General features: G+C 42.9%; 1 protein-coding gene across 1 annotated transcript in view; it reads left to right on the top strand.

Moving 5' to 3' along the window:
- The window catches only part of LMCD1 (LIM and cysteine rich domains 1), a 55,703-nt gene extending 35,756 nt beyond the window's left edge, over positions 1–19,947 (top strand). Inside the window, exons 4-6 of the mRNA XM_081903089.1 lie at positions 6,421–6,756; positions 15,098–15,313; positions 16,313–19,947. Coding sequence (XP_081759215.1) covers positions 6,421–6,756; positions 15,098–15,313; positions 16,313–16,471 — 711 coding nt within the window. The 3' untranslated portion in view covers positions 16,472–19,947. The remainder of the gene's footprint in view (positions 1–6,420; positions 6,757–15,097; positions 15,314–16,312) is intronic.
- Positions 19,948–20,329: the final 382 nt, after the last annotated feature.

The raw sequence follows: 20,329 nt of genomic DNA, 5'->3' as shown, positions 1-20,329 counted from the left end.
ACCTTTCATATCCAGCACTTCTGAAAGATGTCATGTAACCCAAAGTACATTCATAAGGAATGTGCCAGATCTAGCCCCCCAGCTGCATTTAAAGCACTATAGCACCACTTGAAGCAGTCATGGATTCACCCAAATAATCCTGTAAAGTTTTCACTTCCCTCACCATTCCCTTTAAAGAACTACAGTTCCCTGGGGAAAACGAATGATTGTCAAATCACTCTGAGAATGGTAGGGGGAATAGGGTCTCCCCACCAACTCTCAGCACCCTTAACAAATTACACTTTCCTTTAAAGAATGACTCTTTAAAGTGGTATAATACTGTTTTAAAGCTATTGTGCAGATGGGACCATATTGTTTGCAACTTGGAAACACAAATACTACAATTGAACCATCGGTGGCTTTGATAGCATAATCTTCTGCAGCATCTGACTGGAGCCTAACAAGTTCCAAAATCAGGTCCAGCATTCCTTTCCATGCCCAGTATTTGGACTTGGCTGACTTGATACAGTTGTGAGAACACATGAAAATACATTCAAGATATCTGGAACAGGTTTAGCCAGCAAGATTTGATTTAGCTGCGTGCCGTGATATCTACACTTTAAATAAAAATACTTTTTTCTTCACCTTCAAACTGACTTAAGTTGATTTCTAAGCTGTTTCCCAGAACTCTGTTCTACATGCCAAGAGGGATTTGGAAGCGAAAGTGATACGATTCAACAGATTAAGAGGCAGAGTACACCAAAAATAAGGACATTTCCTCAATGTAAGGTGATGGATTAAACTCTGGGTGGCCAGTTTGGTGCCCTCCTGGTCCTGCAGGGCTGGGAAAGGGAAATAACCTCTGTGAAACAGGCTGCAGACTCCACCTTCAATTTCCTCTGCCCCCCCCTTTTTGTGGTCTACAGCACCCATTATCCCTGGCCATGCTGAGGGTAAAAAGGAAATTAGTTCATAAAATAACTGAAGGAACTATCTCCTAAAATAGTGAAAATAATTTTCTTTTCATGAGCTTCTCCCCACCAGCCCAACATGGTAAAAGCAAGTTGTTTCGGCATATGTTTAAACTTCTGCAATTTTCCCTCAGTTATGAGAAGATTGTGTTGTGCTGCTGGTTTAGCAGATGTATGGCGGCATTCTGTCTGAGAGGAAGAAGACGCCCATGACAACCCTCAGTGAGGCATGCTGGGTAGCAATTCCCAGTTTGGAAGCATTTGCATCCATGTTTGTATGGACAGTTTGTCCAAACAGGGGTAAAGGCCACGAGTTGCCCAAATGTGGATTGGAATGACTGCTGTCGCACCTAATCGATCACTGGTTACAGCATTTTCTTTCTGGGAAGAAAGGAAGGACTGCTTGTGTGGTGTTCACCTTGTTCACTGTGCCCCCTAGTTGCTTTAGGGTTTACTTTCATCAACCTCAGCCAGGGTAACCAATGGTGGAATTGTAATCCCAAACAACTAGAAGGGCACCAGTCGGATGGGGAAGGCTGGCATGGACAATGTTGAGCTAGTTGACCATCTGACTTGGGATGAAGCAGCTTTCTTTTTAAAATAAAAAACTAACATAGATAATGGTTAACATTTTAGGGCTCATCCAGACATGCATTTGTGCTGCATTTCAGGCACACACCCACACTTTAAAGCTCCCCGCGAATTTGCACAGGCCTGGTTTTATGCAATGAAATGGGCCTGCCTTTCTTTTGTGTGTCAGTTGATAGCTGTGCTATACGAACATTGTACTTAATCAGTCACAAGAGGTCTCACACTGGCAGACTTTGCTTGTGTAACTGCATTGGGTATATTGTTTAAACATTTGGGGAACAGATCTTCAATTGCAAAACACTTGTGGGTTATGTTGCATGTTTCAAACAAGCAATACAAGCCTGCTGAGGTGTTTAATATACACCCTAACAGTTGTGCTGTTCATTAGGCAAGTGCTGACCAAGGTGGAAATTAACTGAACTCTCCTGAAAGCTGGTCTCTAAAAAAACCAACAATGAATGGCCAACAAGTCACACTACAAGAGGGAAAAGGTCCCTGTCAGAGAATCTCTCTCTCTCTCCTAAACTCTGTTCCATAAAGAGATTACCGTATTTTTCGTCTCATAGGACGCTGCGTCCCATAGGACGCACCTAGGTTTTTTGGGGGGAAATAAAGGGGGAAATTCCTTTATTCCCCCCCCCCAAAACCAGGTCGGGGAAACCAAACCAGGTCGAGGAACAGCGGGAAGGCGGCACTGCGCCTCCTTGCTGTCCCCCGAGCTTGTGGGGCTGGCCGATGTCTGTCCGGCGCGCCCTGCCCGCTGGTCGGCAGGCTGCTATCTGCAGTGTGGGAGCCCTGTGGGGAACTCCTGCAGGACTCCCCACGCTGCAGATGTCTGCCCGGCGCGAGGGGCGCTCTGCTTCAGGGCACTCCTCGCGCTGGGCGGCAGACTGCTATCTGCAGCGTAGGGAGCCCTGCAGGAACTCCCGCAGGGCTGCCTGGATTGCGGATGTGTTCCCAAAGCGCTGGGCGCTCTGCTTTCAGCACGCCCCACGCTCTGGGAAGCAGGCTGCTATCTGCAGCCTAGACAGCCCTGCGGGAACTCCCGCAGGGCTGCCTAGGCTGCGGATGTGTTTCTGAAGCCTGGAGAGTGAGAGGGGTTGGTGTGCACCGACCCCTCTCGCTCTCCAAGCTTCAGCAAAAGCCTGCGTTCGCCCCATAGGACGCACCCAGATTTCCCCTTCATTTTTGGAGGGGGAAAAGTGCGTCCTATAGGGTGAAAAATACGGTAACTGCACTGAAAGTTCTCAGCATCCTTTTTGCAAATGTTAATCTTGAATGAGACCAGCCTTTTGTCTCCAGCTAATGAATTACAAGCCAATGGCTAACTTGATTACTTACAAACTTCTTTATGTTAGATTTGAAACACGGGTCTCCAAATAAAGTGCAGACTTTTCTCATCCCGTCTCCCCGAATAGCATTGGACTGTGTGCTTGAGTAATAAAATGAGTTGGCCACTGGCCACTGAACCTGGTGACCACCCCCTGCCACCAGCTCTCCTGTTTGGCACTCGAAAAAGCAGTAGAGATTGCAAGGGGGGGGCGGTGTTCAAAGGTGTAAAGTCAGCAAAGTACTAATTTATAAATTAGCTTACTTAGGTTAACTAATGGCTTTACAGAAGAAAAAATGGAAGACCTTCCAGACTGTATACAACCCTGCGTAATTTTTCTTTTTGTCCTCCCCCCTCCCCCAGCACTAAATTAGAATCATTAACATCTCGCCCAAGTTCTGTTTGTGTGCTACATGTGGGTTTATAAGGCATTGCAGCTGGTGGTTAACTGTTAACAAGCTTGCCTTTCCATGGCTTTTAGCCAGCTAAATTTTGGCAACCACTTGAATGTAATCTTTCATAAATAGGAAGCATGTCTCCAGGCACATACTTAATATTTGCTAGACACTAGGGATGCCAAAAAGGTTAAGGGAGATTGAAGTTTTGGACTTGTGCCTTTGGTTTTTGTGACACCTGATGTGTGCTGGGGCTCTTTCTTAATCTGTTGTGTTTCTGGGATGTCAATCAAACTTAGGCTGGAGTGGGGCAGAGATGGGGCATCTGTGTCCTACCCTATCTGGCAGGAGCAAGGTATGTTGTCACCAAGCCAAAAGCAGTGAAAAGGAAACCCTGACTGATAGATAGATAGATAGATAGATAGATAGATAGATAGATAGATAGATAGATATTGCATATCTATTCTGAGTGGTTCAAGACTAGGCCCAATCCTCCTTACAAGTAATCATCCCCAAATCCTCAGGGGGCCTGTTGTGATGACTTTACGAGACACCTAAAAAGATAAAGTTGCTCATATATTTGCTTAGACCTTGATGCCTCATTTGCAGCAGTGTCTGAGAATGTTAACAGTATCATCTGGTTTGATTTTATGGGGTGGGTTACAGTTTCTGTGGTCCAAGGATGTAGACAAGACTTGTGTTCAGGCATTCAGCTGAATACAAATGTTCACATGAGTCACACCCCAATGTCTCTGCCCACTCAGTTCCTGACCTTCCCCATGTCTGCAGGCTGATTATATTCATGTTTGCTTCATACTCACCTCATGTGACTAGAAATCCTGATAAGGCATAACTGTGCCCCAGTGACCTCTCAGTTGGACCACTGTAATATGTTATACATGGAGCTGCCTTTTGAAGTTAGTCTAGCAGCTTCAGACCTTTGTCAGAGTAAAACTGCTGGAATTATGACATGTACAGCATAGTTGTATATTTTGCAAGTGTTAAAAATTTTGTAAACCTGTTTTTTTATCCTCCAGTTGTCTTGTGTGTTTTGTTTTTGGCAATTTAATTGTATAAAACCAGCAATTTTGCTGAAGAACAGTATATAAATACTTGGGGAAATGCTTTTTAAAAAAATTGAAAATGTGAAAAGCCTTTGACATGATACAGCATGGATGGAGAACCTGTGGCCTTCTGGATGTTGTTGGGCTTCGACTCCCATCAGCCCCAGCCAGCATTGTCAATGTCTCAGGAAAAACAGGACTTGTGAGCCAACAACACCTGGGAGGCTGCACGTTTCCCTCCCCTGTGATACAGTATCTCTGCTGCATGCTCTGTACGTGGGTATTGCATCATGAAAGGATGCTCTTGACTTGACTAAACCTGACATACAGTTTGGCTGCACAAGACTCACATAAGGTGGCTGTGGTGTGGAACCACTGGGAAAGTCCTTACTGGTTGTCTGTGCTGCCATTGGGATACAAGCAGTAGCAGATGACACAGGTGGTGTTGGTGGCATTGTTCGCCTGACCTCTCAGCTTTGGGAGTGGTAAGGTGGGGGAGTCAATGCAGTGCTCCTGCCAGCACATTTGCCCTCACCTGCCCTCCCCACCACCTTGCCCCTCACACTCTCCCAGTAAGCAGCAGTGACTCTGCAGCCTCCGAACCCCACCTTTGCTACTGTATGCAAGGGAGAAACCCCAAAGATCTGAGTCATCTGCTGTGTTGCGTAGAGAGTGGCTTCCCTAGTAAAATGGTGGACAAAGTCACAGAGATGGACAGCCTTTGGCATTCTCGTTCCTTCAGGCGTCTAGATGCCACTTGATGCATTCACAGGTGGAGATGAATCAGCGTACGGGGGGAGGTTCAAAATGTTTCTACATGGTGCTTCGAGAATAACTTGCACCTAAATATTAGCAAGACAAAGCAGATAGTGTTGGACTTTCAGAGGAAGAGAGGGGAACTAGCCCTGTTGAATATCAGGGGGCGTTGTGTGGAGAGAGTCTCCTTTAAATTCCTGGGAGTTTACCTTAGTGAAGACCTCACTTGGAAAAACAATATAACTCAGGTGGTTAGGAAGGCCCAACAGAGACTCCATTTTCTCAGGGCCTTGCGAAAGAACAATGTTAAACAACAATTGTTGACCTCCTTCTACCGGTCCACAACAGAAAGTGTCCTCTCATATTGTATCAGAGTGTGGTACGTTGGCTTGACAGCCACGGACAGAAAGTTTTTACAGAGGGTGGTGAACACAGCACACGATATCATGGGCTGTCCCCTGAGCCCGCTAGATGACATTGCAAAGGATCGTTGCCTTAAGAGAGCGAGAAAAATTCTCAGGGGCGATTCATATCCCGGCCAGCACCTCTTTAATCTTCTACCCTTGGGCAGGAGATATAGAAGTATAATCAGTCGTGTTGTTGTTGTTTAGTCGTTTAGTCGTGTCCGACTCTTCGTGACCCCATGGACCAGAGAACACCAGGCACCTCTGTCCTCCACTGCCTCCCGCAGTTTGGTCAAACTCATGCTGGTAACCTCAAAAACACTATCCAACCATCTCGTCCTCTGTCGCCCCCTTCTCCTTGTGCCCTCCATCTTTCCCAACATCAGGGTCTTCTCCAGGGAGTCTTCTCTTCTCATGAGGTGGCCAAAGTACTGGAGCCTCAGCTTCATGATCTGTCCTTCCAGTGGGCACTCAGGGCTGATTTCCTTCAGAATGGAGAGGTTTGATCTTCTTGCAGTCCGTGGGACTCTCAAGAGTCTCCTCCAGCACCATAATTCAAAAGCATCAATTCTTCGGCGATCAGCCTTCTTTATGGTCCAGCTCTCATTTCCATACATCACTACTGGGAAAACCATAGCTTTAACTATACGAACCTTAATCAGTCGTACCAACTATACGAACCTATAATCAGTCGTACCAACAGGCTAAAAAACAGTTTCTATCTGTGGGCTGTCAGGCTGCTGAATGGAAAATAATATAGTGCAACTGACTTAGGGGTTTGGTGTGTTGTGCAACAAGCACACAGAGTGCAATGAGATTGAGTGTTTGGGGGGGAGTCTCAGTTAATTTCATTGTACACAGGTTGTACATTGACAATAAAGGTATTATTATTATTATCTTGTCTCTCTCTTTTCCTTCCACATAAATCAGGCTACCCAGTACATGGAACTGATTTCGAAAGAAATGCAACCAGTGGCTGGTACAGAAGGTGCTTATTATCGTCGCAGGAGGTTGATGAGACAGCTTCCTATTTATGACCAGGATCCTTCCCACTGCCGGGGCCTTTCAGAGAGTGAAATTAAGTTGATGGAGGACTTCGTGAAGAAATACAAAGATGGCGTTCTTGGCGTCGGGGAAGTTGCACTGCCAGGTCAGGGAGGAACTGCCAAAGATGATGGGAAACAACCTGATAAAGGCATTCCTGCAAGTAAAGAAGTGGTTTCTACCAATGGAACCCTGGGTGATGTGCCTAAAGGGCAGGAATTGGTAAGTATGCAAAGGCTTCCCTGGAGGCGTATAATCGGAGTTGCATAGGAAGGGGTGGAGCATATTTCTGTGTTTGGCCAAATGTGGTTTAATGAAAGAAAACAATCTGTCTGCCAGAAGTGCTTAAAACAACTTAAGTGTATTTTTCGGTATAGACTCCCCAGTAATCTTGGAAATCTTAGTCCTTGAGTTCACGAGGCCATCATGCTCACAAACTTAATTTTGGAGCTTTTTCTGAAAAACCTTTGTAACAAAGTGGTGGCAATGTCTTTTTTTAATATTTTTATTTTCCAAGGATTTTTTAAAATGACAACACTTTTACATTCAATTATACACCAAATTCATCGTGTTTGACTTCCTCCCACTTGCCATGGCTTCCTAATTCAGTCATTCATCATCTTGCATATAATTATTTTTCCTTTGTAATTTTCAAATCTTAATTATAAATATATTGTCCATATTTAACACATCGTAAATGTTACAACAACCCTGCTAATGTTTTACAGTGTTCTTTAACATATTCTATAAATTTTACCCAATCTTGTAAGAATTTCTTCTCATCGTGTTGCCTGATCCTCATGGTAAGCTTTGCTATTTCGGCATAGTCTATCACAGGCATAGGCAAACTTGGCCCTCCAGGTGTTTTGGGACTACGACTCCCATCATCCCTAGCTAACAGGACCAGTGGTTAGGGATGGTGGGAGTTGTAGTCCCAAAAATAGCTGGAAGGCTGAGTTTGCCTATGCCTGCTCTATCATCTTGATTATCCATTCTTCCAAACTGGTGGCAATGTCATGGATGTGTGAATTGGGTGAGCTGGTAAGTTGAATAGGGGGAGCGAGACAGATTGAGGAATGGGTTGGGCAGAAGTGGGTGGAGGACTGCCAAAAGGTGAGCTTGGGGAGTGGAGTTTGCAGGTATGAGCTCCTTTTTATCTTTCTTTCTTGCCCAGTGCTCTATAGCAGCAGTGAAACGTACATACAGTGGTACCTCGGGTTACATACGCTTCAGGTTACATACGCTTCAGGTTACAGACTCCGCTAACCCAGAAATAGTGCTTCAGGTTAAGAACTTTGCTTCAGGATAAGAACAGAAATCGTGCTCCAGCAGCAGCAGGAGGCCCCATTAGCTAAAGTGGTGCTTCAGGTTAAGAACAGTTTCAGGTTAAGAACTGACCTCCAGAACGAATTAAGTACTTAACCCGAGGTACCACTGTATTGGCTCTGAAAGGTCCCCATATCTGATAGTGTCTCAGTCCCTGCTCAAATTTTTGCTAGAGGAAGGTTAGGTGGGGGATTGCAGAGGGCAAGCTATCAAAAGGGGGAATATTACAAACAGTGAAAACCCTTTGCAAGTTCATTGCTAGACCACGTTGCAGTGACTCAGTCTGGGAATGATTTTTGTTACCCATTCTAGGGGGGAAAAATACACACCACCCTTCCTAACTGAAGGCTAAGACTTCCGCTTAAAGGCATTTGTAAAAACCATCTTGGCAAGGGAGGTTTATTTTGACTGCAAGTTCATCCCTCCAAGTAAATACATACCTGTGGTGTTTATTCTCCAGAAGAATTTAATGCTTTTTTTTTTTCCTTTGGGCACCAGTGGAAAAGCTAAATTCTTTGAAAAGCAATTACAAAAGCTCCATTTGTGCAGATGTCGTGAGACTGCTAAACTATGGGGCTGCTCTGCAAAATTCCATGGAAGGTTCTGACATTCTAAAAAAAATGGAACATTTAAGCTTTTGTTTGGATTAGCAAAATGGCACCGTGTTAAGGGCTGTGGGTGGGTGGTTAGATAGATTGCCCTCAGGCTATTCAATCAACAAGTGTTAGGATGTTGATAAAATCTTGTAGAATTTAAAACAAAGTACAATGCAAAGTGACTGCTTCTCACTTTGGTTTACAACTGCAGGTTCCTGGTGTTCTCTCAAAAAAAGATCTACTTTTTAAAACTTCTTCCATGTTCAAATTGTTTAGAATACATCTCAATACTTGGCAGTAAGCGTACCATCACACTGCTGAAATCCCTATAATTTTTATCTGATTATCTTGATTTTTTAAAAAATAAATAAATTAGCAATTACACGTCTACTCTATAATTCTCCGGAAAAATTGAATTGTGTGTGATGTGCCAGCACTTTGCTGTGCCAGGCTGCCATTATGAAGCAATAAGTGAGAATCTGCATTGTTCACAGACTAGTTTCCTTCAGTGCAATAACAACCCTTTTCTATGACACATTGAGTGTGGTCCCTTTGCACGTACAGAGGTTTTGACCCTCCTGTTAAAAAACTTTTTGCTATACACACTTGCATGTTCCCTACTTCTCTGAGAGATGAGGGGAAACCCAGGGATGGTGATAAAAGTTTGGATGGAGTCTTCTAGCATCCTATACAGTATAACAGTTGCTGGCATATTTGTAAATAATTACGTGCAAAATTGCTAATTCTGCATTGGGTTCTCAAAGGAAGAAGCAGTGTACCCTAAGACTAAATCAGTTTTAGCCATCCCTAGCCCAAACACTTTCAGCCCTATGCCTAACTCAAACTTAGCAGTGACCTCCCAACTCTAAGGGAGGTCAGGACCAGTACCAGATTTAAGTATAAGCTAAACAAACTGTAGTTTAGGGCCCCACCCTCTTGCCCCCCCCCCCAAATAATGAGTCTTTGTACATTGTGTTTCTAAAGGAACTTTGTTATTGCCAAATGCCAATGTGTTTGCATTATTAAGTTTGTTATGAATAAAAAATCATTTTAAGTTAGAGCTTAATAATTATTTCACTATAAATATAAAGGTAAAGGGACCCCTGACTATTAGGTCCAGTCGTGGCTGACTCTGGGGTTGCGGCGCTCATCTCGCTTTATTGGCCGAGGGAGCCAGCGTACAGCTTCCAGGTGACTAAGCCACTTCTGGCAAACCAGAGCAGCACACGGAAACTCTGTTTACCTTCCTGCCGGAGCGGTAGCTATTTATCTACTTGCACTTTTTGGTGTGCTTTCGAACTGCTAGGTTGGCAGGAGCAGGGACCGAGCAACGGGAGCTCACCCCGTCGCGGGGATTCGAACCACCTTAATTGTATTTCAGCTGAACAATTACTTTGATAAAATACATATTTTGTTATGTGCAAATGGCTTTAGATACCTATTAGGTCCATAAATTACCATATAGCATATATTCAACACAAAAAACAGCAACAATTTGTTGTTGACAAAGGACAGCTGGACATATAAAGGGCCCCATTACCTTCAGTAGCTTAGGGCCTCATCAAACCTAAATCCAGCCCTGGTCAGGACCAAGTAGGCCTCTCTTTTTGCATCCCTTGCAAAACTACAGGACAGGTTTCTTAATGCAAACTCTGCCAGCTTGTAAAAAATACATTTGACAAAGTGTGCTCTGGTCCACAAATATATCTATCAGTCTTTAATGTGACAGCATAGCTATGCATCTAATTTTTGCATCTCTGCAAAGTATAAGGATTTTTGTGATTTTAAGAATGCAGTCGTTAAGAATACATAGTACAGTTTGGATTTTTAAAAAATCATGTTGCTTAAGTTACAAGTTAACTGCACTGTTGAGTCAATACTGTACTATCTTAGTAAATTAGTCAGATTCACCTGAATGGTTACAGAACATTCTGTGCGCTGGTGGAGAAGTCACTCCTTTGCCCATTTTACCCTGGCTCTGTTGAAAGAAAACGAACTGTGCAAAGAGGACGCAGAAGCATGAAAATCTACAAGCTTTCCATCTACTACTAATCAGAATTCACCTCTGTTCCAGAGCATTCTTTGAAGCCAACAGCAGTCAAATAAACACTCGCTGAAAACGTACCCACATTTGTTCAACCACAAGGACTTCAGCTTTCAAGACATTAGAGAACACCAGTATTAGTGCCAAACACTGAAACCATTTGGATTGGGGGGGCACTGAAGCTTTTTGCTGTTATTCCATAATTTTGGTGGCTCAAGCTTCAAGCATTAAAATCTGAGATAATGGTGAACTAGCACAGTTTATACTGATTTTGGGAGGGGGGGTGGACTTGCCACAGTTCATGGGGGAATTCCTGTTGGACATCTATACAAAGTGCCAGATTTACGTATGAGCTAAACAAGCTATGGCTTAGGCCCCCACTCTCTTGGGGGCCCCAAAAAAATTTAAAGGGGGAAAAACTGGATGTATATTTCCAAAATATGATAAAAAACAAAATCATATATTTACACTTATTATTTCATGCTAAAACAAGTTTCTAGAGACTCGATTATGAGTCTTTGTAAATTGTGTTTCTAAAGGAACTTTTGTTATTGCCAAGTGCCAATGTGTTTGCATTATTAAGTTTGTTATGAATAAAAAATCATTTTAAGTTACAGCTTAATAATTATTTCACTATTAATATACTTCTTTTTAATTGTATTTCAGTTCAACAATTACTTCGATAAAATACATATTTTGTTATGTGTAAATGGCTTTAGATACCTATTAGGTCCATATATTACCATATAGCATATATCCAGCACAAAAAACAGTGGCAATTTGTTGTTGACAAAGGACAACTGGATATATAAAGGCTTAGAGCCTCATCAAACCTAAATCTGGCCCTGTCTATACAATTAAACCTAGGGCCAAAGCAACCCAAAATTTATGCTGCTGCAACTGCAGAGCAACATCCCCAGTCCGGTTCCTTGTAGGCTTGCTATACGTACGGAATTTCCTGGACGTACCTGGAATTCTGCATTCGGAAGCGGTGTCTGGCAGAAATTGGCAAAATGTCCGGGAAAATCCAAGTGTGTGGCAGCCCATGTTGGCGTATTTCACTTTTTGAAATATGGCAAACCTAGTCACTTGCAGGGGACACGGGTGGCGCTGTGGGTTAAATCACAGAGCCTAGGACTTGCCGATCAGAAGGTCAGTGGTTCGAATCCCCGTGACGGTGTGAGCTCCCGTTGCTCATTCCCTGCTCCTGCCAACCTAGCAGTTCGAAAGCACATCAAAGTGCAAGTAGATAAATAGGTACCACTCCGGCGGGAAAGTAAATGGCGTTTCTGTGCACTGCTCTGGTTCGCCATGTCATGCTGGCCACATGACCCGGAAGCTGTACACCAACTCCATTGGCCAAAAAAGCAAGATGAGTGCCGCAACCCCAGAGTCGGTCACGACTGGACCTAATGGTCTGGGGTCCCTTTACCTTTACCTTAGTCACTTGCAGCAGCAGCACCAGGAGGAGGAGGAAATCAATGGTGTCCTGACTCCATAGTGGCACTGTGATCATTTCCGATGCCGGCTGTGACCGCAGCCTGAGGATCCAATGGATGCTCAGCCCCTTCCTCGGCTCATCCCCTTCTTCAGAATGCCCTGTGTCAAAGCTTTCCACCCATCCCCACTAGCAGGGATACTGCAAGCAGGCTTTGCACATGCACACTGAGTGGGCAGAAACAGGGAAGTCTGCACTGGCAAAGTGATGCCTGTGTTACTTGACTTGCAGGAAACTGGCTAAGCTGCCAGAAGCAAGTAGAGGCCTCTTCTCAGTCCAAACCACTCATAACTCGGTGTAAGTGTCTTAAGACTGAACCCACAGTAACTACCTCTTGGAGTCTCATTTTAAACCTCCCGCATTCAGCAAAGCTCTCCCCGCCAGTGCAAAACATCTCTCCGTAGGCCTTCAGTGACGTCGTCAACTTGCATAGCAAGCTCCTAATAAAGGAAGAGGCGAAAGACTGCAGTCTTCAAAGAGTTTAGGGAAATCCATGTACAAGTCTTGGCTTTCCGAGTCCTTTTCTTGAGATTCAGCTTGGGGCTGGAACACAAATATTCCACTGATGCCAAAGCTTCCCTTCACAGGAAAAGAGTGGTTTGTGTGCTTAAGGGAGGGATTCTGTGGGGAAGCTGTTTTTGTTTTATTTTATTTCAGTGGAAATGGAAATGGAAATAAAAAGCTGTCAGTATTAACTAAGGAAATATTCATTGGCATGCAATGTGATAAGCCACATATTGAAAATAAGTTCTCACCGTCGATACTCAAGAGGCGAACAGCAGCCTTTCCTTACGGTTGCAATAGCAGAGACTTAAAAACAAACAAACTAGCCTTATATCAAAAAGAGGCATTTTTTTTTCTTCTGCGTGCCTTCTAAGATCAAACTAGAGCACTCTCAACTGTTAACCATATAGTGTTTAATTGTACTGTTCTTTGAGTGGCTGGGGATAAATAATAAATAATAAATATTATTTATTTATTTATTTATTTATTTATTTATTTAATTGCATGACAGCATGGGGGAAAGTTCATAATGGGCAGAGCAAGCCAGACCCTGAATCTGCTATGCTAGAGGGGGCTTCAGTGGAGTAGAAGCTGTCCAGTTCCACCAGCAAGGAAACTCCATTGGTGAGGGGCACCCCAGTGAGTCTGCAGTGAGCAGGCAAAAGCTGCCACCACCAGTCCGTCCGTCCGTCCGTCCCCCCCATTCAGTAGCCAATAGAAAACCAAAAATGTTTTTTTGCTGCCATGGCTAGCCAGGAATTAAGATTACAGCCCAAGACTATAAAATGCTGAAACAAATACAGTGGTACCTTGAGTTACATACGCTTCAGGTTACATATACTTCAGGTTACAGACTCCACTAACCCAGAAATAGTACCTCGGGTTAAGAACTTTGCTTCAGGATGAGAACATAAATCATGCTCTGGCAGCGCAGTGGCAGCAGGAGGCCCCATTAGCTAAAGTGGTGCTTCAGGTTAAGAACAGTTTCAGGTTAAGAACGGACCTCCAGAAAGAATTAAGTTCTTAACCCGAGGTACCAGTGTAATGTAATAATTCAATAATTTAAGGTGATCGGTAGGATCTATATTTGAATGTCAACATTATAGCTTGCTGAATCTTTCCCCTGGAGCCTTCAACCTCTGTCATTAAATAATTATGTGAAGCTAAAGAGAAGGACGAGGGATGTCTTAGGCCTCAGTTATCTTAGGAGGTGCCCATAATCACACAAGCCCTCTTGAACAACAGCCATACAAGGCTTCACGAATGCTACTAAAAAATTATTTGGCAATATTTGCTAGGAAACAGGATCAAAAATCCCAATAACATTTTATTAAAATAAGAACACGAGAAGAGCTATCTAGTCAAGCATCTTTGTCTCACAGTGGCCAGCCAAGTGCCTGTGGGTAGCATAATATTAACATGAAATTACGATGTTACTTAAAAACAAAAACACTCTTGAATTTTACTTTTGCAGGAGGTAACCATTTTCTTTGCCATGTTGTATAAAGTGCAACTTTTTTTCTAGAATTTGTTTCTATATTCATTTGCCATTTGCACTCATAAATGAGGTGTTATTTTTGCTGCCTTAGCCAAATCTCAAACTTTATTAAGCCACTGTTTCCAGGGAGGGTATATGTAACTTTCCATTTTCAATCCAATAACATTCTTGCAGCTATTAACAAGTAGAAGTTAATAGGTAAATAAGTTATGATAGGTGAAGAAATACTTTCTTTTGTTTGTCCTGGAACTTCTAACATTCATTGGATATCCCTGAGTTCTGGTGCTATGAGAGAAAGAAAAGCTTTCCTCTATCCCCCTTCTCTGGCTGATTTTATACACTTGTATCATGTTTTCTCTAAGCTAAGAAGCCCCAAATGTTGTAAACTTCCCTCAGAGCGGCTCCATCCTGTTTATCATCCCCTTTTCGGAACCTTTTCCAACTCTACAGAATACTGTTTTGATTCATATCCCTACTATTTTTTAAAGCAGACTGTCTGCTATATAGCTTGCTATCTGTGTTGTAATCCAACACGGGAGATCACAGTTGAATTAATAAAACAAATAAGTATTACAAATATGAATCTAATTTCTGAAGACTGTTCTTGCAGTAAAGAATGATTAGTATTTTATTATTTCTATGATGCCTTAACATGACCCAGAAGAGAGAAAGACTTCATTGTAGTCTACATTTTGCCCAGTTCGGTTTTTTTGTTTTGCAATTGAGTTACAATTGGAATACTTGCTGAAATACCCTTAGGGCACGTCAACACGCTTTGCCCTCCCTCTGTAGCCATGGACCAACGTTGTCCCGTTCTCTTGCCAGTGCTGGCGACAGAGCCATGAAGAGTCTTCATGCAGTGACGCTGATTGATGTGTTGAGCTACAGCATGCAATAAACTTGCTGATCAAAATGCTTCCACTTGGAGGGCCTAAGGCATGAGATCCTAAAAGCTGGCCCTGAGGTTAAGGTGAATGGGAGCTGGCTGACACGAAGCATGAAATTGTACCTTTGGCTGTGAATTAGTTGAGCGGTGCTTTATTATTCCTTGCAAAAGGGTGGATGAATATTCATTACGGCCTTACTTTCTTCTTCAGTTCTGCGACCTCTGCAAGCAGGTGCTGCCCTCAGAATCCCCTGTGGTATATGCCAGCAGAGGAGGCTATGATCGCCAGTGGCACCCCGCATGCTTTGTGTGCTGCAAGTGTTCTGAACCACTTGTGGACCTGATCTACTTCTGGAACAATGGGGCCATCTGGTGTGGGCGTCATTACTGTGAGAGCGTAAGGCCACGCTGTGCGGCTTGTGACGAGGTATGACAGCTGGGGAAATGGAAGTCTCTTCTCCTGCATAGCTTATAATTTCTCGGCCTGTAAGAAACTATCAGCTCTGAGGAATTGCGTTTGGCCAAATGCCTCTGCAAAATGAATACTTGCCTCTAGTATATGAGTGCTTTTTGGGTGGGGGTGGGGATTTAGGTGGGTTTGAGGAATAGAAAATGGAACAGGTGAATGGGGGTGGAAACATAACGACTCAAGGAGGAACCTGCTTAGTACCAGGTACAGAAATATAGGGAGTGGTGTGCAGCTTTGAAAAAAGTGTGAGTAGAATGACTTCTGCGTGCACAGCTGAGATTTGCTCCAGAGGGTTGGAGGAAACCCTAGAATAGATGTAGGGGTCAGATGAGGGAAGAGGAGAAGGGGAAAGTCCCATTGCACAGCAGGTCGTTCTGCTTGCACTAAGGACCACGTTAAATTCAACTCAGTGATCTGATCTTCCTAACGTGGTGAACTAAACTATGACTTACCAGAACCATGTCAACATGGAGATGATCTCTCAGCCACTCTACTCCTCCCTCATCTTCTTTGCTCCAGGGACTTTTGGATTTGGATTTGCCTTACCTTGTTATCTGAAACTGGGCTGATACTTAACCTCTCTCCTCACTAACCATGAGCTGTTGTGAAGGTTTGAAATATATTTAAATCACGGAAACCAGAAGCATTTTAAGGTGCTCTTTTGTTGTTTCAGTTTTATTTTAATAAGCAGAGGTTCTATAAAAACTGAAAGCAGAATATAAACATGCCCTACAGCTTTGAATTAGCTAGGCCAAACTACTTCCGTAGTTTATGTTGAGAGGTATCCTCTTTTGGTGTGTTGCTAAATAGTAATGATGCAAACACTGCTTTGTTTTATATGCATTTTGGCTTGTCAACTGCTTTGTTTGTGTGTTGCTTCCATAATGAAGCAGTTATAGGACTTGGCTGGCTCTAGGAAGAAAGTGACATGATAAATGGAGTTGTTTACTTCCACAGATAATATTTTCTGAGGACTACCAGCGAGTCGAAGGCCTCACCTGGCACAAGCAACACTTTACCTGCCTGGAGTGCGAGACCTTTCTGACAGGCCAACCATTCATCCTGGATGCAGCCAACCTGCTATGTACAACTTGTAGCAAAAACAAGCATCCTTAGTCGGCATGAAGTTTCTCAAAGCAAAGTTTTCATTTTCTGATGCCATCCAGATTTGAATCAATGGGATAAAAACACAGGGAAGGGGGGGACAAGTGAAGAAAGTCAATTCATAGCAGCTTTGGACTACTATGGCTATTTACAATCATGTTATCCTGGGAAATGAGGTGGGAAATGATGACAGGGTAGCAAACACATCGGGTGGAAATCTAGAGAACGGAATGTTCTAGTTCTTTCTAGAGAGATATAAACTAATGTTCTGGAAACCAATGCCCATAATGTTCAATTACTGATTGACTGCATGTTACAATAACTAATCAAGGGTCTCTAGAAACATGCAGAATTCTTAATTTTGCTGTCAGGGCTCACTACCTTTCTTGTTATGAAAGTGTTATAGATCAAAACCACCACACTAACTCCAGCCAAATTAGTGGCTTTAAAGAATGGAACTAAGTGGCAAAACGTATATAACCCTGATGTTCACAAGAACCTTCTCTTCTTTGTTGTAATGACCGACTTCTCAGATGCAAGGGATCTGCTGATTAACTTGTGTTTACAAGTCAAGTGCTGTTAAGATTACTATAGTAAACTGTTTGTCTTCATGTTCGTCAAGATATTGGTGTAATAATGGCTTATGCAGGGCGATTGGAACAGATGTATATTGCAACTGGCATTCAAATAATTCTAGCTATAGCTATAGCTGTTTTTAACACAAAATGTGTTTGCCTTAACACTTAGTTTTCAGTGGGCTTTATGGGGATGGATAAATGGTTTGTGTTGGTTGTTAGTCTGTCCCGTATATTCTTTTTCTCCCCCCAATTAGTTTGTTACCCAGTTTCATACCTATAAAAATCTGCCACGTGGAGCAGTTCTATTGCGACAGCCAAGAGACAGGAAGGAGTGATGAGTAACTGGTTTGTGCTCAACAGTTTCTTGACTCTCTTTTAACTCCACTCCTTCTATTTATTTTCATTGAAACTGGAGGATGAGCTCAAATGTTGGCATAAACACACTTGCTCATATGCTTTGGTGACTTAGAAATAATAATGAACCTGGGCATTATGTCAACTCACTTACTATTTGGTCTCAGCTACTGAATCCTATTATAGATATGGAGACCTTGAAGTCCTTCTGAATCTTATTCTGCCTAATGTTTATGATGAGACTCTCATCAGCTTAAACTGTACGATGTTAAGAAAACAGCATGTGATCCTGAACATTATCCAATGCACATCCAACAAGATGTGCATTGACTCTTGTGAGAAGAGTACATTGGAACATGTAAAGTCTATCTAGTTCCTTAGTGTTCATTTGCTTGGGGTTAGCAGCAAGGCCTATATTAGTTGCATGTCTTTATGAAGCTGAAACTTTAACTCGGATTAAGCCCATTTATAACAGATAACCAAGGGAGCCCTCAGAAACTATAGAAACAATGTTGTCATTACTGGTTCTGTAAATATTTGGTTTGGTTGACTAGTCCAGCAACAATCGCCAATGTACTGTAAGCATCTGTCGGGATACAGTGGGAGCAGAAGTTACTTGAGGTGAAGAACTGGAAAATAATTTCAATTAATTCTTCTGATTTGAGACATAGCACATATTAGATGCTTGTATTTTGCTTTCAGACGTATTATCAGTGTGGCTGTTTAAAGAATTTATGGAAACTAGGTATGTACAAAGCATAAGCTTCTCCAGTAAATTTAGTCTTGGACAACGTTTTTTGGCAGCACAGGAAAACTCCATTCGGCCTGTTATATATGCACAGTGAGTTTCTGGGTTGAAAATAAAAACTGCAATCCGTTGATGCAACTATGCTGGCAAATCACCACCAGTTATGACTGAGAAATGTGTTCCATTGTAGTATCTGCATTTGACACTCCAAGCAATGTGTAAATAAGACATAATGGCTTGTGGAAGACAAATACCTGCTCAAGAGCCATTGCAGTGTGTGCCTCTGAACTTGCTTGGGGTGCACTGATTTCAGTAGTGCTTACCTGTGACACCTACCTGTGGCTGTAAATGTAAATACACCAGTGAATATATTCATTTATTTACCCAGCCCCTCCAATGTGAGTACTTAAAATCTGGAGCAAAAATAAAATGCACAGCTTGTTTGGCCAATGGCAGATGATGTGGAAATGTATACTTGAACAGCATTTCTTAGCAGGTGGTCACTGGTAAAAGAAGGAAAAATCCCCACAATGTTATATATGATTTCACCTGGTATAAAAATAATTACTTTAAAACCAATGTGGCACTCTTAACACTTAAAAAAATTATTATTATTTTTAAGAAGCCTATTGAAGTGTCAATACACCTCCAATGCAGACATCTATAGGGATGGTATTTGGGTGTTCAGCCAGTAGAGCCAGTGTGGTGTAGTGGTTAAGAGTGGTAGACTCATAATCTGGTGAACCGGGTTTGCGTCTCCGCTCCTCCACATGCAGCTGCTGGGTGACCTTGGGCTAGTCACACTTCTCTGAAGTCTCTCAGCCCCACTCACCTCACAGAGTGTTCGTTGTGGGGGAGGAAGGGAAAAGGAGAATGTTAGCCACTTTGAGACTCCTTCAGGTAGTGATAAAGCAGGATATCAAATCCAAACTCTTCTTCTACTCTTCTTCTCTTCAACACACATACTCATGCACCGAAAACCTGTGACCATCCAGATGTTGTTTGATTCTTAGTCCCATCATCATTTTTGACCACTGACATGGTTGGTTTGGGCTGATTGTAATTGTAGTCAAACAGTATTTGGAAGGCTGCAGATTCCCCATCTCTGCCACAGAGAGATGGGCCATGCGGTACATGGGTCAAAGGAGCAATAGCCTCATCAAAAGCATGCTGGACTTCCTATAATGCCTCAGAATGGATTGTAAAGATGGCGTCCATGGTTTTGTAGCATTCTGCCACGTAGCAGTCTGTGAAGTCAGCTGCATCAAGTGACTGTATGATCAGATTTGCATGTAATCCCATTGCCCCTGCATCACTCACCATGCCCCCGCGGGTGATGCATCATGCCCCTGGGACGCATGCCAGCCACGCCCCCGCCTGTTCTTCGCTCCAGGGGCTGCAGCATGTTGCTCCGCCATTGACCACAGTGCTAAAAGAAGTAATCCATTGTATAAGTTTGGGAGGATGTCTTAAGGCGAATCACATAGTTCTGATTGGACAGTCTGGGCAATCAGTTTGATGGGGACAGAATTCACCAAACTCTGACCCCCATACAATCCATCCCCCTTTTTCTTTTAATGGGGACTGCAGGTGAAATAGCACTTGGAGAATTATGCCCATCACCTCAGCACAGGTAGTTTATATGTGTATAGTGTGAATAATAAAGAAATAGTCATGTTCTTTAAGTTGTGGAGCTTAAAATATCGAATACTTCCCCTACCATTAACTGACAAGACATAGAAAAAATGTTTCTAAATGCTTAAATATAAAGTATTCGGGAAAAATAAAATGTAAAGAAATGGAAGCCTTTTGAGACTTGTCTTCATCACTGTTGTATCTTGGCCTTTAAGCAACTCAGATGCTTTTAAAAAGTTTTTCCTGAAAGGAATATACTATGCAGAAGGGGCAGAGTCAGAAAGGGGAGAAGAATAATGCTGGCAATGCTTTCACTCTGAGATTTGGAAGGCTGGAGTTCAGGTCTCGGCCCTCATCTTGTCACCTCATAGTTGAGAGAGAAGAGAAAGCAATAATAGATGAGCGGCATGTGCTTGGAACTCTGTCTTTTGGTCACATTAGAATGTGGAATTCATTTAGAGTCACCTTTAAATGTGAACTTACCTGCTTTGCTCTTTTCACAGAACACTGCCATACTTCGAAATATGCACTTCTCTGAATTTTTGCAGCTCTCTA

Source organism: Podarcis melisellensis (assembly GCF_964234715.1).
Source record: "Podarcis melisellensis genome assembly, chromosome: 2".
NCBI classification, from domain to species: Eukaryota; Metazoa; Chordata; class Lepidosauria; order Squamata; family Lacertidae; genus Podarcis; species Podarcis melisellensis.
This window is presented reverse-complemented; position numbering and strand designations above follow the sequence as displayed.